The 19,965-nt window shown below is 44.4% G+C and overlaps 1 protein-coding gene across 2 annotated transcripts in view; it reads right to left on the reverse strand.

Annotated features, from left to right (window-relative positions):
• NAA35 (N-alpha-acetyltransferase 35, NatC auxiliary subunit) overlaps positions 1 to 7,417 on the reverse strand; it is a 109,143-nt gene extending 101,726 nt beyond the window's left edge. Inside the window, exons 1-6 of one of the 2 annotated variants that reach the window (XM_069762456.1) lie at positions 7,227 to 7,417; positions 4,925 to 5,059; positions 3,817 to 3,850; positions 3,606 to 3,720; positions 2,120 to 2,194; positions 1,390 to 1,557 (exon numbers count right to left, since the gene is read on the reverse strand). In XM_069762456.1, coding sequence (XP_069618557.1) covers positions 1,390 to 1,557; positions 2,120 to 2,194; positions 3,606 to 3,720; positions 3,817 to 3,850; positions 4,925 to 5,048 — 516 coding nt within the window. In that variant the 5' untranslated portion in view covers positions 5,049 to 5,059; positions 7,227 to 7,417. Of the gene's footprint in view, positions 1 to 1,389; positions 1,558 to 2,119; positions 2,195 to 3,605; positions 3,721 to 3,816; positions 3,851 to 4,924; positions 5,060 to 7,037 lie in introns of both variants that reach the window. The other variant, XM_069762463.1, reaches the window with a different exon arrangement.
• Positions 7,418 to 19,965: the final 12,548 nt, after the last annotated feature.

Raw genomic sequence — 19,965 nt, forward strand, 5'->3', positions numbered from 1 at the left:
GATAGATGTAGATAGTGACTGGGCTACACACAAACAAACATAAAATGACTGATTAGGGAACGTGATAGGCCGCTCTGAACAAATGAGTTTTGAGCGAGCGCCTAAAACTATGCAAGTTGTGGATGGTCCTAATATCTTGGGGTAGAGCATTCCAGAGGATTGGCGCAGCACGGGAGAAGTCTTGGAGTCGGGAGTGGGAGGTACGGATTAGTGCAGAGGTTAGTCGAAAGTCGTTTGCAGAGCGCAGCGGTCGGTTAGTCCGATAGACAGAAATGAGGGAGGAGATATAAGGGGGTGCCGCACTGTGGAGAGCTTTGTGGGTGAGAACAAGTACTTTGAATTGTATCCTGTAATGAATGGGCAGCCAGTGTAACGACTGGCGAAGAGCGGACACATCCGAGTAACGATTAGCCAGATTGACAACCCTGGCTGCTGCATTAAGGATAGACTGGAGAGGGGAAAGTCGCGTGAGGGGGAGGCCAATTAATAGAGAGTTGCAGTAGTCCAGGCAGGAGTGGATTAGGGCGACAGTGAGAGTTTTTGTTGTCTCCATGGTGAGAAAAGGGCGGATTCTAGAGATGTTCTTTAGGTGTAAGCGGCACGAGCGGGCAAGAGATTGTATGTGGGAGGTGAAGGAGAGATCAGAGTCAAACATAACACCCAGACAGCGTGCCTGCTGCCTAGGCGTTATTATGGTGCCACCCACGGAGAGGGAAATGTCAGATTTAGGGAGGCTAGTAGAAGGCGGGAGCAGAAGAAGTTCAGTTTTGGAGAGGTTGAGTTTCAGATAGAGAGCGGACATGATGTTAGAGACTGCAGACAGACAGTCAGTGGCGTTCTGTAGTACAGCAGGGGTAAGGTCAGGGGCTGACGTGTATAGTTGTGTGTCATCAGCATAAAGATGGTACTGAAAGCCAAATCTGCTGATGGTCTGTCCAATTGGGGCTGTGTAGAGGGAGAAGAGAAGGGGGCCAAGGACTGAGCCCTGAGGCACCCCGACAGTGAGAGGAAGAGGAGATGAAGTGGAGCCAGAGAACAGAACACTGAAGGAGTGGTCAGAAAGATAGGAGGAGAACCAGGAGAGAGCAGTGTCCTTAATGGCAAGTAAGCCCCAACCATTAATAATAATAATCTTTATTTTTATATAGCGCTAACATATTCCGCAGCGCTTTACATTTAGCACACATTATCATCACTGTCCCAGATGGGGCTCACAATCTAAATTCTCCAATGTATAAGAAGAAAAGGGGGCTGGCTTAGCTATTGGGCTCTTCGAATCGAAATCTGGGACATGTGATAGATCGACTAAGGGAGAATGGGACATCTGGGGCAATAAAAGTATATACTCTTATTTCCCTGGAAAATTCTTTTAACTACTAGATGACTAACCTCTTCAAATACAGCAGCTTTGTTGACTTTTTCTCTAGCGATATCGCATATCTTTAGGATTCCAAGCGCAAACGCTTTCATAGCTGGATCTTCTATGAAATCGGCATTATGTACATAGAGGCAAGTGAACACAGTCTGTGCTAAGGAGTGACCCTCCAGCCATGTTATCTGTAAGAAAACAAAAAAAAAAGTTCCAGATACCAAAACAGTAACAAAACACATAAGGGATTAGTATTAGTGCAAGGTTTACAAGAATCCTGCACGGTGTGCAAAACTACAAGTGTGTCATGGGGGCCCATGATGAGTGGCTCATAGCTGTCTACCTGCTAGGTGCATTGACACCAGGTCTAGCAAACAGCTATGAGAGCAGGTCTCCAGATGGTGACTAAACCAGCCTGTGGATTGGAGAGATTAAGCTGGAACTGCTAAGTACAAGGGTGCTTGAAACTAAATGCAATAGTGTGGTGGGAGCACTTGATGTGAGAATACCGAATGGATATAAAGTGGGAACCCCTAGGTGTGAGAATACTGTCCATATGAAAAAAGGACATACGAGGTCTGTGTGGATTATCTTCGGGGAAGTTTTGGCTGTCACTACTGGGGTTTGCCATTGTAGGAGGTGGGTGCTGAATATGGCTCATGACCATCTCACAGTGCAGAGTGTGGCTCTCAAGGTAAGAAAGGTTAGAGACCACTGCTCTATCACAACAACAGTGGTTTAGATACTTACCAAACAACAAAAACATGTGTCCATAATTCCAATCAAATCTGGCCACGTTAAATCCTTAATTTTAATATTTCCATCCTTTAAAATAAAAAGTTAACATAGTTGGCTAAATTTGTCCAAAACTGCAACTTGCAAACAATGTAAATACGTGTGATGATGTAAGTTCTTACACTCCAAGTAAATATACAGTATATCTTGTGTCTGAAGTGTGACCCAGCAGCACAATTTTAATAGACTATGCTGACCACAGTAAAGCCCCAAAGTAAGTTATACTTAAAGGGAACCTGACAGCGAACACATGCTGCCTGATCCACGGGCAGTATGTATCAGACATTGGCTACATGATTTCTGGCATGTACACTTGGGTCCGGAAATATTTATACAGTGCCAAATTTTGGCATTTTAGCGGTTTAAAAAAAAAACATTTTAAAGATACAGTTATATAATCAATATGGGATTATAGTGCAGACTCAGCTTTAATGTGAGGGTATTCACATCCTAATTGGAGTAAATGTTCAATAATTACAGCTCTTTAATATAATAATAATAATCTTTATTTTTATATAGCGCTAACATATTCCGCAGCGCTTTACAGTTTGCACACATTATCATCACTGTCCCCGATGGGGCTCACAATCTAAATTCCCTATCAGTATGTCTTTGGAATGTGGGAGGAAACCGGAGTGCCCGGAGGAAACCCACGCAAACACGGAGAGAACATACAAACTCTTTGCAGATGTTGTCCTTGGTGGGGTTCGAACCCAGGACTCCAGCGCTGCAAGGCTGCAGTGCTAACCACTGCGCCACCGTGCCGCCCAATTAATATGTACCGTACCTTCCTTTTTTAAAGGAACTAAAAGTAATTGTCCAATTATCTCAAAAGATCTATAATGGGGTGCAGAGACTATTCCCTCATTACTCCATCATCAATTAAAAATGTAAAAGGTATGGAGCAGATTCCAGATATGGCATTTGCATTTTTAAACTGTTGCTGTGAACCCACAACATGCGGTCAAAGGAACTCAATGGAAGAGAAAAAGACCATCATTTGGCTGGAAAAAAAAGAAGAAATTCTTGAGAGATTGTAGAAATGCTATGAGTGGCCAAATCAAGAGTATGGTATATTTTGCAAGAAAAGAAAAAAAAGAGCACACTGGTGAGCTTGGGAACCCAAAAGGGTCAAGATAAAGGTGGATGATCGCAGAGTCCTTCCCATGGTGAAGAAAAACCCCTTCACAACAACCATCCAATTAAATCAAAAGCTCCAGCAACTAGAGGTTTCATACAGCCAGCGCCTGATACATGGTGCCTGTGGATAATGTGTTTGTACTTTGTAAATTAACATATTTTGTGTATTCCTTGTCGCAGATGTAGCACAGTGCTGTCCAGAGATGGTCATCATATCCATCAGTTCTTAATGAGGCTGACTATTTAAATACCCTATGCCTTATCTAGATTGCCGACTACTTTGACCTGAATACAAACTCACCTTTATTGCCTGGTCAAAATTCAGAACCTTACGATTAACCTGATTCCCAATCATTCCTGCATCCATCTTAGGATCCATCATTTCAATGGCTGACATGGCTTCAAAAAGGCCAAAGCTGTCGAAAAGGAAAACATACTACATTATGTCCATATCAAAATATAAAACCAAGTATCACTTCATGAACTGATTACACATGCCCTCTAATACTCACAGTTTGTCATGTAGTAGCTCGCCCAGCTTCAATTCTGCAATGGAGACATGACATCTTACTAAGAAGGTCCAGAATCATTACGGGAGCAGCAGACAAACAACATGAAGTCATCACAGGATGATACAATTACAGTCTATTCATCAGTGTTCTTATGCTATGGCATATTGGTGCTTATAGTCTTAGCAAAACATCACAACAGAGAAACATGGTGTAGATTCATCTGACCTGGAGGCTCTGTGGATAGAGCTGAAGGAAATATCATCAGAAAATTAGCTATTGTTAAAATTAGGCTTTTATGGTTAAACATATTTTAAAACCTTGAAAATGTTTTTTCCTATAACACTATATAAAAATAAATAAAATCTTCCAACAGGCAGCCATGCCTAGTATTAGACTCATACTCATTGTTCTTTACAGTAGCAATAGACTGACTCTGACCTTCCTGACTCATACTAATATTTTTTCCTCACGCTCTGGGCAAAGATCCACTGTGAAGGTTGGGGCAGGAGGCGAGCTGTGATATCACCTATTGTAAATGGAGGGTCATGTGTTATCTACTGTATATAGAGGGATAACCTTTCATTGTAATCCTGACTGTAATGATACTGAGACTGCTGAAAAGTCTTCTCAGGAGTTATGAGTCTAGTACTATGCGGAGTGTGAAAGAGGATTTTTTGGGATTAAAATATCGTGATATGGAAAACTGAAAAAAAATGTTTAATCTAAAAAATACAATTATTCTAAATTAAATATTAGGTCACTTTATGTTATTAATTGAACTGGGCGCTGCTGGTTCTGTTAGGTGACAGATCTGGTAACGCGGCTAATTTCATTGTTCTGCTCCCATGACGGAGCAGGATAATGGAATTACAGAACACAGGTGTGAATTTGGAGAAAGACATGTCATTTAGAAGATTCCTGCAGGATGAAACCACACTGGGTTTTACATGCAGTCTTACCACTGAGACACAGAACACATTTGCAAAATTGTATGAGTTGCCATTTTAGGAGCATTGGGACAATAAAGAATAAGTTGTGAATGTGTCCATAGTTGTTCAGGTATTAGTCAAAGGTTATACAGCATTATACACCAAATATACGCAATTACCGCTGCATGCATCTTTGAATTCCTGTGTGATATCTATCCAGTTGGCATTGGTCTTCCCCATCTTGTCCTGCATGGAAATTTCCCATCCGGAGTCATCATCCTCCATAGACGCTTTCAGCACCATGACCGTGCGCACTAAGAGAATAAAGATGCACACAAATCAAAATGAAGCCACATTCAGGTTTCATGTCACGTCACTATATTTAAGTGACGTACCAATGTATACTGCTCAAAAAAATAAAGGGAACACTTAGGGTATGTGCACATGTTGCGGATTCGTGTGCGGATTTTTCCGCGCAAAGTCTGAAAAATCTTCAGAAATGTATCACTGTATTTGTGTGGGTTTCACCTGCGTTTTCACACCTGCGGATTCCAATTATGGAACAGGTGTAAAACGCTGCGGAATCCGCACAAAGAATTGAAATGCTGCAGAAAATAAACCGCAGAATTTTCCGCAGCATATGCACTGCGGATTTGGTTTTCCATAGATTTATATGGTACTGTAAACCGCATGGAAAACTGCTGCAAATCCCCAGCGTCAAATCTGCAACGTGTGCACAGACCCTTAAACAACAGAATAAAACTCCAAGTAAATCAAACTTCTGTGACATCAAACTGTCCACTTAGGAAGCAACACTGTTTGACAATCAATTTCACATGCTGTTGTGCAAATGGAATTGACAACAGATGGAAATTATTGGCAATTATCAAGACACACTCAATAAAGGAGTGGTTCTGCAGGTGGGGACCACAGACCACATCTCAGTACCAATGCTTTCTGGCTGTTTTGGTCACTTTTGAATGTTGGTTGTTCTTTCACGCTCGTAGCATGAGACGAACTCTACAACCCACACAAATGGCTCAGGTAGTGCAGCTCATCCAGGATGGCACATCAATGCGGGCTGTGGCAAGAAGGTTTCCTGTGTCTGTCAGTGTAGTGTCCAGAGGCTGGAGGCGCTACCAGGAGACAGGCCAGTACACCAGAAGACGTGGATGGGGAGCGGTCACCACCATCACATGCCGACAGCCCTCCAGAACTGACAGCATTTTAGGGGACATGTGCCACGCCCGCGGAGCGGTCACCGCCATCACATGCCGACAGCCCTACAGTACTGACAGCATCTTAGGGGACATGTACTACACCCGCGGAGCGGTCACCGCCATCACAAGCTAACAGCCCTACAGTACTGACAGCATCTTAGGGGACATGTACTACACCCGCGGAGCGGTCACCGCCATCACATGCCGACAGCCCTCCAGAACTGACAGCATCTTAGGGGACATGTACTACACCCGCGGAGCGGTCACTGCCATCACATGCCGACAGCCCTACAGTACTGACAGCATCTTAGGTGACATGTACTACACCCGGGGAGCGGTCATCGCCATCACATGCCGACAGCCCTACAGTACTGACAGCATCTTAGGTGACATGTACTACACCCGGGGAGCGGTCATCGCCATCACATGCCGACAGCCCTCCAGAACTGACAGCATCTTAGGGGACATGTACTACACCCGCGGAGCGGTCACCGCCATCACATGCCGACAGCCCTCCAGTACTGACAGCATCTCAAGGGACATGTACTACACCCGCGGAGCGGTCACCGCCATCACATGCCGACAGCCCTCCAGTACTGACAGCATCTTAGGGGACATGTACTACACTCGCGGAGCGGTCACCGCCATCACATGCCGACAGCCTTCCAGAACTGACAGCATCTTAGGGGACATGTACTACACCCGCGGAGCGGTCACCGCCATCACATGCCGACAGCCCTACAGTGCTGACAGCATCTTAGGGGACATGTACTACACCCGCGGAGCGGTCACCGCCATCACATGCCGACAGCCTTCCAGAACTGACAGCATCTTAGGGGACATGTACTACACCCGCGGAACGGTCACCGCCATCACATGCCGACAGCCTTCCAGTACTGACAGCATCTTAGGGGACATGTACTACACCCGCGGAGCGGTCACCGCCATCACATGCCGACAGCCTTCCAGTACTGACAGCATCTTAGGGGACATGTACTACACCCGCGGAGCGGTCACCGCCATCACATGCCGACAGCCCTCCAGTACTGACAGCATCTTAGGGGACATGTACCTTATTTCCTATAGGTACCAGCAGTCACTGGGATATGAAGAGTGCACAGTCCTGGGTCCCCACACACAGGGTGACACTGGAGTACAGCACAAGCCCGCAGTACAGGGTCTCCCCTGCTGCACACCACGGACCTCAGGAGCTGCTCTCCTGTCACGTGCCGTCCGGTCACCCCCCACCCCCGTACTGTACCTGTGCTCTTCCTCTGCTGCAAGAAGCCGCTGTTTCCACGTTACGCACCACAGAAGGCACGGCGTGATTACGTCACGATATAGGCGGGACACGCCTCCTAGGCCATGCTTTCGTGACGGCTGAAAATCACATGGAAATCTATCGGCAACAAGCGATATAGTGCACCGCGGAGTGCTCCCCCTAGCGACTCCCAAAACTATAACACTGATCATGTTTCGGGGAAAATACCGCGAGATTTCACGCTCTCGCGATATCCCCGTGTGCCGGGCCGGCAGTTGCTTTTTGCCGACATGTCACGGTAAGGTAGCACGGCACTGGCAGTGGCAGAGAAGCGCAGCTGCTGCATCCAGCACACAAGAGGCATCGTGCGGAAAGAGCACTTTGCAGTGGTAACCAATCAGATGTGAGCTATCATTCTGCCTGTGCTGGCTTGCAAGTGAAAGAAGAAATCCGATTGGTAGTGGCTCCAGCACTGCTCACAAGTTAGGTGCCACATTGTGTTGCACTTTCACACTGAGAAAGAAGGATGGGGACAGAACAATCACTAGTAGATCAATCTGTCCCATACAGTATCATGTTATCAGCAGCATATCTACAGTTTACACTAAGTGATGTGCTGCTGAGAACAAGGATTTCTGTTTTGGCATAAACGAGCCGATCACTCGATGAATAGGCATTTTACTTGTTTAGTATAAAACACCCCATAGTCCTCCATATAGTATAATGCACTTCCCATTGTTAGGTGTCAAGTTCCAGCCGCTGCACAGGGGGAATCTGGAACCATGTTCTCTGCGGTCTCCCATTCTCCTCCAGCCACAGTGGAACCTGCTCAGCAGAGACATCGGTCCCAGCGGCTGGCTCAAGCTGGCACAGTGCGCTTGGGTACTGCTACCTTTCCAGGCTCTGCCTTTGTAGCCAATACTGTTCTGCAGCGAGCAGGCGTTTCAGGGACTAAGTCCTGCTTTTCCCACACTGAGCATGCCCACGGGACAACCTCCCATTGGAGGTTGGGGGTCACATGCTCTGGTCCTGTTGCGGCTCCTATTGGACCATCAGGAAGGTCCTGGAGCACTACTGCTATAAAAGGTTCCCATGGATTCTCGGCCATGCATTAGTGTAAACTTATTAACTTGTGTGTGGATGAATGCCTGTGAATGGATGAAAGCTCCGAATCATTCCCATCCCTAGTGTTGTTGCCTGTTCGCGAATGGTAGAGCTACCTAGCGCCCGACAGTGCTATCCTGCACAAGTTGCTGAATTCAGTTAGCAGCGACCGCCTGAGCGGTGCCGTACGCAGATAGTGTGCTTTACTGGCCCTGGTTAGGGTGATTAGTGGTGTCCACCAGAGTGGCACTGCAAGCACTCCTGTGCGGTAAATATTCACTTTAGTTTCCCTGGCACCGCAGTAGCGGTGTCAAGCTCAAGAGATCTAGAGGGACTCTTACTCTGAGTCTTGGGCAGAGTTCTGTGTCGCCTTGCTTGCACTCTCTGTGTGGTATCGCAGCCCTGTGACGCAACAGGGTTCGCTTCCTTCATACCAGGTGAAGCTAACCCGTGTGTGTACTCACATTATACCGCCATATAGTCCGTCATTACCAAGCAGCAGGTGTTTTTACTGCACGGTGGACCCCGGACTGCGAACGCACCTTATATCATCTCCAATTATTATCTGGTGCGTTCTGCCAGTCCTAACACCCATAGTCCTCCATATAGTAGAATGCACTCCCCATAGTCCTCCATATAGTAGAATGTACTCCCCATAGCCCTCCATATAGTATAATGAACTCCCCATAGTCCTCCATATAGTATAGTGCCCTCCCCATAATCCTCCATATTGTATAATGCACTCCCCATAGTCCTCCATATAGTATAATGGACTCCTCATAGTCCTCCATATAGTATAATACACTCCCCATAATCCTCCATATAGTATAATGCTCTCCCCATAGTCCTCCATATAGTATAATGGACTCCTCATAGTCCTCCACATAGTATAATGTGCACCGCAGTCCTCCATATTGTAAAATGCACACCCCATAGACCTCCATATAATATAATGTGCCCCATAGACCTCCATATAGTATAATACACTCCCCATAGTCCTCCATATATTATAATACACTCCTCAGTCCTCCATATAGTATGATACACTCCTCATAGTGCTCCATATAGTATAATACACTCCTCAGTCCTCCATATAGAATACACTCCTCATAGTCCTCCATATATTAAAATACACTGTTCATTCCTCCATATAGTATAATACACCCCATAATCCTCCATATAGTATGGTGTGCACCACAGTCCTCCATATTGTATAATGCACTCCACAGTCCTCCATACAGTATAATACACTCCGCAGTCCTCCATATATAATACACTCCACATAGTCCTCCATATTGAATAATACACTCCTCATAGTCCTCCATATATTAAAATACACTCCTCAGTCCTCCATATAGTATAACACATTCCGCATAGTGCTCCATATAGTATAATACACTCCTCATAGTCCTCTATATATTAAAATACACTCCACAGTCCTCCATATAGTATAATACCTCATAGTGCTCCATATAGTATTATACACACCCCATAGTCCTCCATATAGTATAATACACTCCTCATAGTCCTCCATATATTAAAATACACTTCTCAGTCCTCCATATAGTATACACTCCTCATAGTGCTCCATATAGTAAAATACACTCCTCATAGTGCTCCATGTAGTACAATGCACTGCCATAGTCATCCATGTAGTACAATTCACTTACCATAGTATAATGCACTCCACCTCCCCATAAAATATAATGTAGCGCACCCCCCCTCCCCCGAGAATGGCCCCACAGTCCAGTACTCACAATCCTCACCTCTAATGTCCTGCGCTACTTCCGGCTCGGCACACAGCAGGTACGCAATGAACTGACTTCATCGCGCACCCGCAGTGTAAGAGGCAGAGGGAATGATGGAAGAGGGAGCATCAGCTGATGCTCTCTCCTCCATCATTGCTTTGAACTGTACCGGCGTCATAGACGCCGTTATAGTTGAATACGTCGGCGCTGGTGGGGGGAGTTGGCGCTGGCGGCAGGCAACTGGCTGGGGGAGCGGGGGCCATAGGCAGCTACCTGGTCTGCCTGCCGGTAATGCCGACCCTGTTCCTGATGAAACCCCGAGTTTGGTGAATTTTCATGCTGTGGGCACGTTGCATTTTTGTGCCACAGTGGTTTGCACAATTTTATACATGAAAAAAATTATATAATATCAATTAATAAAGTTGAGTGATTCAGATTTGCGGAATGTTCTTTATTTCTTAAGTCCCAAAAGGGGACTTGAACCAGTGATTATCAGATGTCTTCCACTAGTATTGAAGTATTTAAACTAAGTTGTCTCCTTTGAAGCTCAGCATGTACCAAATGCCAGTGACAGGGGTGTTGGCTGCATGCCCCCAGCTGTCACAGTAATCTGTACTGATAGTACTGATGGTGGTTCTGGTGCTGTGTTCATGTACTGATGATGTTTCTGGCACTGCATTCAAGTACTGATGGTAGTTCTGCTGCAACAATCATGTACTGATAGTGTTTCTGGTGCTGTCTTCATGCACTGACTGTTGTTCTGGTTATATTAACCCCTTAAACCACGGACCTTTTTTAGATTTTGCGTTTTCGTTTTTTGCTCCCCTCTTTCCCAGAGCCATAGCTTTTTTATTTTTCCATCAATATGGCCATATGAGGGCTTATTTTTTGCGAGACGAGTTGTGTTTTTGAACGACACCATTGGTTTTACCATGTCGTGTACTAGAAAACGGGAATAAAATTCCAAGTGCTGTGAAATTGCAAAAAAAAGTGCAATCCCACACTGTTTTGTTGTTTGGCTTTTTTTCTAGGTTCACTAAATGCTAAAACTGACCTGCCATTATGATTCTCCAGGTCAGTACGAGTTCATAGACACCAAACATGACTAGGTTCGTTTGTATGTAAGGGTATGTGCACACGTTGCGGATTCTCTGCGGATCCACAGCGTTTTTTGAGGTGCAGAAACGCTGCAGATCCGCAATTGATTTACAGTACAATGGAAATCAATGAGAAAAAAAAATGCTGTGCACACTTTGCAGAAAATCCGCTGCGGAAACGCTGCGGTTTAAAAGAAGTTGCATGTCACTTCTTTTTTGCGAATCTGCAGCATTTTTGTACCCATTCCATTATAGAAAACCGCAGGGGTAAAAAAAACGCAGCAAATCCGCAAAAAAACGCACAAAAAACGCTGCTGAACTGCACAAAAAATGCGACAAATCTGCAGGTGCATTTTCTGCCAGGAGAGGCAGAATGCGCACCAGAAATTCCTAAGGCTAATCCGCAACGTGTGCACATAGCCTAAGTGGTGAAAAAAAATTCAAAACTTTGCTAAAAAAAAAAAAAAAATTGTGCAATTTTTCCGATACCCGTAGCGTCTCCATTTTTTGTGATCTGGGGTTGGGTGAGGGCTTAATTTTTGCACTCCGAGCTGACTTTTTTAATATAATTTTGGTGCAGATAAGATCTTTTGATCACCCGCATTCTAATGCAATGTCGCGGCGACCAAAAAAGTAATTCTGGCGTTTTGACTTTTTATCGCTACGTCATTTAGCGATCAGGTTAATACTTTTTTTTATTGGGCGATTCTGAAGGCAGCGATACCAAATATGTGTAGGTTTGATTTTTTTTTGTATTGTTTTTTTTTTTTAATGGAGTGAAAAGGGGGGGATTTGATTTTTTTTTTTTTTCATAATTTTAAAAACTTTTTTTTTTTACTTTTGCCATGCTTCAATAGCCTCCATGGGAGGCTAGAAGCTGCCACAACTTGATCGGCTCTGCTACATAGAAGCGATGCTCAGATCGCCTCTATGTAGCAGAATTACAGACTTGCTATGAGTGCCGTCCACAGGGTGGCGCTCATAGCAATCTGGCATCAACAACCATAGAGGTCTCAAGGAAACATCTGGTTGTGATGTCGACTCGCCGATGACCCCCGATCATGTGACGGGGTCGCCGATGCACGCATTTCCGGCCTGATGGCCGGAAGCGCTTGTTAAATGCCGCTGCCAGAGTCTGACAGCGGCATTTAACTAGTTAAAGGGAATCTGTCACCCCAAAAATGGCCTATAAACTAAGGCCACCGGCATCAGGGGCTTATCTACAGCATTCTGTAATGCTGTAGATAAGCCCCCGATGTAACCTGAAAGATAAAAAAACCAAGTTATATAATACTCACCCAGGGGAGGTCCCGCTGCAGTCAGGGTCCAATGGGCGTCGCAGTCTGGGTCTGGTGCCTTCCATCTTCATTACAGCATTACAGAATGCTGTAGATAAGCCCCTAATGCCGTGACCTTAGTTTATAGGCCATTTTTGGGGTGACAGATTCTCTTTAATAGGTACAGGTAACTCGCAATTCTACCCATGCATATTGAGGGCACATGTCAGCTGTTCAAAACAGCTGACATGTCCCGGCTTTGATGCGGGCTTGCCGCTGGAGCCCATATCAAAGCGGGTGATACTGCTGTCGGACGTACTATTCCGTCTGATGGCAGTAAGGGGTTAAAACGTAAAAATCCTCAAAATTTAGATTTGATGATTATGAGGAGTTTCTGCTCCAAAAACTCAATTTAAATTAGTATGTGTCCACGCTAATTTTTTTTTGTAACAGAAACTCTTCAAATCCTCCTTAAATACTGCAAACCTTTTTTTTTTTAGACCTAGAGCTATTCTTCCTTTTTTCCTATATAGAAACAATTTTTAAGGTTTTTTTTTTAGTAATAAAGTGTACACAAAGTAAAAATAATATATTCAAAATTATAGTTTAAATTTGTATTTTTTTTCTTTTATACGTTGATACCTTTTTTTTCCTTATTTTCATAACTACCTTTCTTCTCCTACTTTGATTTACCCCATCCTCAACCTTCCGGTGTTAACCTCTGTTGTTTATGTGTGTATATTTGTATGATTGGTATTTTCCTTTATTCCTGTTCGTATTACCTTGTTAGTCCGGTTGGTGTATTATGGTACACTACTACTCGCCTCTTCCCTGTGTGGGGGAAGGGTACAGACTGAGAGCAAATTCAGGAGCTAAGGCAAGGTACGTGCCCCGGCATCTTCACAATCAGACATAGTCCATGGAACAGGGTGAGCTAGGGTGCCAATACCGTTAAGGACAGAGAAGGAGCCCCTGGGACACCCAACAACAGAGTCGTGACATCAGCTCTGACCGAAACTGTTTTTTGATCCAATATGGATCCTATCACTGCTCTGACAGGGCAACTGCAGCATCTCAGCCTAGATGTGGCAGATCTACACACTGTCATTTTGCAGCATCCTAACAAGCATCCTATCAAGTTTGTGGACCGTGACACCCAGGCAACCCCTAGTGGAGCCCAAGATCTCTGCCTGACAGGTTCTCTGGGGGGCTTGACAAGTTTGTTGTTTCAGTGTGGCCTGTAAGCTACACTTCAGGTTACATCCTTGTTCCTCTGGAACTGTGGAGCAAGGAGTGGGGATGATAGTCTCTCTCCTTCAGGGTGACCGCCAGCATGAGCATACTCTCTCCCATCTGACTCCCAGTCGCTGTAGAGCATGGAGGAATTTTTATGGCTGTGGGTTATGCATACGACAACCCCGACCACATCTCCCAGGCTAAGTCAACACTACGTCTGCTTCAGCAGGGAGACCGGCTGTCGGAGGAGTATTGCTCCAAGTGTCGGAAGTGGTGCACTGACACTAAGTGGACTGACTCTGCGCTCCAGGAGCACTCAACTGAGCTGATTAACCCCTTTATCTACAAGGGTGGTTTGCACGTTAATGACCGGGCCAATTTTTACAATTCTGACCACTGTCCCTTTATGAGGTAATAACTCTGGAACGCTTCAACGGATCTTGACATACTGTACTTTTCGTGACATACTGTACTTCACGTTAGTTGTAAAATTTCTTCAGTATAACTTGCGCTTATTTGTGTAAAAAATGTAAATTCGGTGAAAATTTGGAACATTTATCAATTTTCAGGCTTTGAACAGAGAAATATGTCACAAAAAAATAGTTAATAAATAACATTTCCCACGTCTACTTTACATCAGCACAATTTTGAAAACACAATTTTTTTTTTGTTAGGAACTTATAAGCATTAAAAGTTGACCAGTTGATTTTTACAACAAAATTTACAAAACCATTTTTTTAGGGACCACCTCACATTTGAAGTCACTTTTAGGGGTCTATATGACAGAAAATACCCAAAAGTGACACCATTCCAAAAACTGCACCCCTCAAGCTGATCAAAACCACATTCAAGAAGTTTATTAACCCTTCAGCTGTTTCACAGGAACAGAAGCAACGTGGAAGGAAAAAATGAACATTTAACTTTTTAGTCACAAAAATGATCTTTTAGCAACAATTTTTTTATTTTCACAAGGGTAAAAGGAGAAAATGATAAAGTTGTTGTGCAATTTCTCCTGAGTACGCCGATACTCATATGTCGGGGAAAACCACTGTTTGGGTGCACGGCAGGGCTCTGAAGGGAAGGAGTGCCATTTGACGTTTTCAAACTTCAAACCACAATTGGCTGGAATTGAGATTAGATGCCATGTCGCGTTTGGCAAGCCCCTGATGTGCCTAAACAGTGGGAACCCCCCACAAGTAACCCCATTTTGGAAACTAGACCCCCTAAGGAAATTATCTAGATGTGTGGTGAGCACTTTGAAACCCCCTAAAATGATATTTTAGTCCGTAATTTTTAATTTTCCCAAGGGTAACAGGAGAAATAGGACCTCAAAAGTTGTCCAATTTGTCATGAGTACGCTGGTACCCCATATGTGGGAGAAAACTAGTGTTTGGGCACACGTCGGGGCTCGGAAGGGAAGTAGTGATGTTTTGAAATGCAGACTTTGATGGAATGGTCTGCGGGCGTCATGTTCTGTTTGCAGAGTCCCTGATGTGCCTAAACAGTAGAAAACCCCTACAAATAACCCCATATTGGAAACTAGACCCCCTAAGGAACTTATCTAGATGTGTGGTGAGAACTTTGAACCCCCAAGTGTTTCATTAAAATTTATAATGCCCGGGCATGAAAATAAAAAAATCCTATTTTTTTTCCAACAAAAATTATCTTTTAGTCCCCAATTTTTAATTTTCCCAAGGGTAGCAGGAGAAATTGGACCCCAAAAGTTGTAAGTTGTCCAATTTGTCCTGAGTATGCTGGTACCCCATATCTCGGGGCTCGGAAGGGAAGTAGTGACGTTTTAGAATGCAGACTTTGATGGAATGGTCTGCGGGCATCATGTTCCATTTGCAGAGCCCCTGATGAGCCTAAACAGTAGAAACCCCAACAAGTGACATCATTTTGGAAACTAGACCCCAAGGAACTAGATATTCCCCCTTTTTGGAACTAATCTACTGTTTCCTGTAAATCTAAATAAATTAATAATGCATGGCGGTGTGGTACAATTTGAAGCAATCTTTCTTACACAGGCCAGATTTTTGGGGCAGGTGTCGCATTGATAAATTCGTCTCCTTGTGTATTGCCCTTTTGTAACACACTCGGCACCATTTTTGCTGCTTACCTTTTCGTTCAGTTGGCGGAACAACCCCCCGGGAAATGCTGACCTGGTATGATACGAGCACCTTCAGTTTCGGAAGTACTGGGGCCCGCTCCTTCCTGATTGCCAAATATCAGGGCCTTAACCAGTACCTCCTGGAACTGAAGGTACGATGTATCGGTGTGGCGTGCACATCGTGACAGCAGGAAAGCGATGAGCATTGCCATTTGTACGATCTGCACGGCCAACTTTTTGTACCACACCTTGGCCTTTCTCAAAGCAATGTACAGTTGGAGGAGTTGATCGGAGATCAACGCCCCCCATGTTTTTGTTGTACCCCAGTACACAGTCCTGTTTGCTGACCTTGTACAGTGCTGAGGGCGCTGCCGTCACCATGTTTGGTGGTCAAGAGAAGGACATCCCTCTTGTACTTGACCACCAGCAGGTGGTCGCTACATTGGGCTCTGCTGTCACCCCTTCTGAGCATCTGCCCAAGTTGCGTTTTCGGGAGGCCTCTCTGATTTTTGCGGACAGTACCGCAGGCTGCGGTACCTCGCACAGAGGAATTTGAAGAGTGGGATGCTGGAATAAAAGTTATCAGTGTAGAGGTGATAACCTTTATCCAGCAGTGGGTGCACCAAATCTTACACAATTTTCCCACTCACTCCCAGGACAGGGGAACATTCCTGGTTCACTCCTGGTGTGTTTTCCTTCGTAAACTCTAAACCTGTGGGTGTACCCTGAGGTACTCTCACACAGCTTCTAGAATTTGATTCCATACCTGGCCTTCTTGCTGGGTAGGTACTGACGAAATCCGAGCCTTCCCTTAAAATGAACTAAAGACTCATCCACGCAGATGTCCCTTTGGGGCACGTACACTTCAGCAAACTTTTTGTTGAGTGAGTGATGTCACAAGAGGGACACAGAAGTTGCTGGGCCCAGTATAGAAGGGAGACCCCGGTAGAGTGTAAGGAGTGATGATGCAGCCCTGAAAAATAGGCCATAGCTTTATTTGGAGAGCTTTTATTTTCTGGCTCCCATCATGGAACTGCATCCACAAGTGCAGCATTTGGTATGTTACTTATAAAGGATTTAGGCACAAGTGTTTTGTACTAATTCTAAATTCTATATTTCAGCTCTGATAGCCACACATGAGAGCTGGAGCCTGCTTCTGAGTTTGAGGTGGTGAAGTCATGAGCGACATCTGGTCCTGAAGAAGTGCTTCAGCAGGAGAAAACGGCACGGAGCAGCAGTTCAACCACCCAGCAAGATAGATAGTCGGGTGGTCGACTATGAAAATCTCACTGTTAAAGGGAACCTGTCAGCAGTTTTGGCCGATATGAGATACGGTTGGTCTTGGTCCGGCGCCTCGCATCTTCTTTCGATCCCCGTCCTCCTGCTTGCTTCTTGTGGATGACACTTCTCTATCCTGTTGAGGGCTGAGCAAAGTACTGCAGTGCACAGGTGCCAGAAAAGGTTAAAGAGCCCCGGCACCTGTGCACTGCAGGGGCAGAAAAGTATGCCTGTGCAGGAGCGCGGTGCTGAGCAGACTGTGTGAATCAGGGGTGTCAAACTGCATTCCTCGAGGGCCGCAAACAGGTCATGTTTTCAGGATTTCCTTGTATTGCACAGGTGATAATTTAATCACCTGCACAGAATGATACCAGCACCTTGTGCAATACAAGGAAATCCTGAAAACATGACCTGTTTGCGGCCCTCGAGGAATGCAGTTTGACACCTCTGGTGTGGATGATGCAAGGATGCGTCATCCACACGAAGCAAGCAGGAGGGCAGCATTGCAAGAAGATGGGAGGCGCCGGACCAAGGCCAGCGACACCCCTCGGACTGGACCGCCCCGCATGTGAGTATAATAAAAGTTATTTTTCTTCTCTTGCAGGTTGGGTTGGCGGAAGATATACAGCATCATAGAATGCTGTATATCAGCCCTGAAAGGTGATGGCCGTATCTTATATCAGCTAAAACTGCTTACAGGTTCCTTTTAATGATGGTGAGGAGTTCTACCATTCCTTGGCCTGTTCGGCTGGAGACCATGGCAGCCTTTCAAATTGTCATTGATGCCGCAACACTGCCTAATGACCTCCGGGACGTGTTCGGCACTTTGAAGCAGTGGCAATTGTCACCTTTCAATGCCCATCATCAGCCAACGACAGTACCATCCCACTAACCACAACCTCAATGCCATACAAAACCCAGCCACTCTTTTACAGACCTGGTGAAGGGTCTCAAGCAGAGGCTCAAAGTCATGTATATAATGCCCCCCCAACCCATTTGGCAGGGTTTACCATGGTGACTAACATTATGGTCAGACTGGCCAGCCATATAATGCCCCTCTCAAGCCGCACCCTGTTTCCTCTCCTACACCCCGCTTACCAACAGCTCATTTACTGTGTGCCCACTTCCCCTAGAACCCAAAAATCATGGTGCCCCTCTGGCAAGATTGCAGTGTTCTTATTATAACTTATAATTGTTTCTAAATATGTTAACCTTTTGTTTGTTTTTCCTTTATAACATTTTTCTTGTTTGTGGGAAGATTGCCCAATATTTTTATTCGGCCCCTGCCAATTGTTAAGATTTTTGGCCCCTTTTTTATATGGATTTGTTAATAAATAAAAAAAACTTTGATCTATTAGAATTGTCCATTTGTGAGTCTATTTATTGGACAGTATCTTCAGGATTTCCGCGCAATCAATACACCACACATTTGGTAAATTAAATCTTGTTTTATATCACAGTCCCAACAACAGAAATCAGAAATGTGAACTAACAGAGACTTGCCATGGAGTTGCTCCCTCTGACATTAAAAAAAAAAAAAAACACATTGAGCGCCGCCCTCTCTGTGACGTCACATCATGGCGTATATGCGCTGGTACACATGTCTGGCTAATTAACTTATGGTAATCACAACACCAGTATTTAATGTAGCTGACGAAAGCGCTATCTCACCTCCCAACGAAGTTGCAGAGGTGGTGAAACGTGCGTCGAGGTGCGTGTCAGCAGATCATATACCCTGCTAACTCCATTATACCAGCAAGTCTAGGTGTTTCATTGTCCCACTATAACTTATTGGCAATTCCCATGGATGTCTTTGCTACTACATCAGTATTAGTTATCTCCTACCTGTACTATCTATTCTGATAGACATTATTATTTAGATACATTATTTCTGGACATATCGCCATTATATACTTTTCTTCTATCTATACTATTGCTATATACTTTTGATATGTCTAGTCATCTATTGGGGTATACATCTTTTTTTTTTGTTTCTTGTCTTCATGTCCCATTGTTATTTTATTTCTGTTTCATAAACGTAACTGATTATATTCTACATATATTTAAATAAAAATTGTTATACTTTATTATTGTTGATCATTTGCTCCTTCATTGTCACTATTGTTTTTTATGATTCATATATGAAGGGATCATTGTATTGTCTAAGAGGAATTCTATTGGTTCAGAGGCCTTCTCGGATCCACGATCACTCTGCGTCACTCTCCAAATCGCCTTGACACGACCCAGTTGAGAGGGACCTGCTCAGCAGTCATCAAGAACAAATTAGTGGACATATTGGAAGATGGATCAATAAGTCCCCTGTGGTGTCCATATGCTTTTAAAGAAGCACTTGCACATTTTTTATTCCCTAGACCTGTCTAAATGCATACTTTATATGGGGTAAGTGCATTAATTTACTTCTTGATCGTTATCTTCCCAGGCTTACAATACAGCTTTGGTCCTCTTCTCACTCATGTCACTGAAAGCTCAATTTGCCAGATCACACTGAGCCAAAAGTCGCTTTTACAATATAAATCTATGGAGCCTTGTTCTGATGCACAATACAAAGACCTAGATTATATACAGATCTAGAGAATAATAAATGTTCTGTAGTGCCTCTTTACGTAGGAGAAAGGGGTCGGCTGTATTTATACACTCGGTTAACATTTCCAGGTCTGGCTAAGACTAAATTGTTAATATGCACAGGAAAACCCAACAATGCATGTGACTTTCTTTTTAGTTGTGCAGTCTTGCTGCTTTGTGAGATTTGTCCATTGTCCTTCCTGTGTAGTCTGTATGGTGATATTGAGTATGTGCCCAATGCCAACTGATGTACCCATGTGTTCCATTTCTGCTTGAGGACCACCATATTTATACCAAACTGAACAC

The sequence above is a fragment of the Ranitomeya imitator genome, chromosome 1, assembly GCF_032444005.1.
Source record: "Ranitomeya imitator isolate aRanImi1 chromosome 1, aRanImi1.pri, whole genome shotgun sequence".
NCBI classification, from domain to species: domain Eukaryota; kingdom Metazoa; phylum Chordata; class Amphibia; order Anura; family Dendrobatidae; genus Ranitomeya; species Ranitomeya imitator.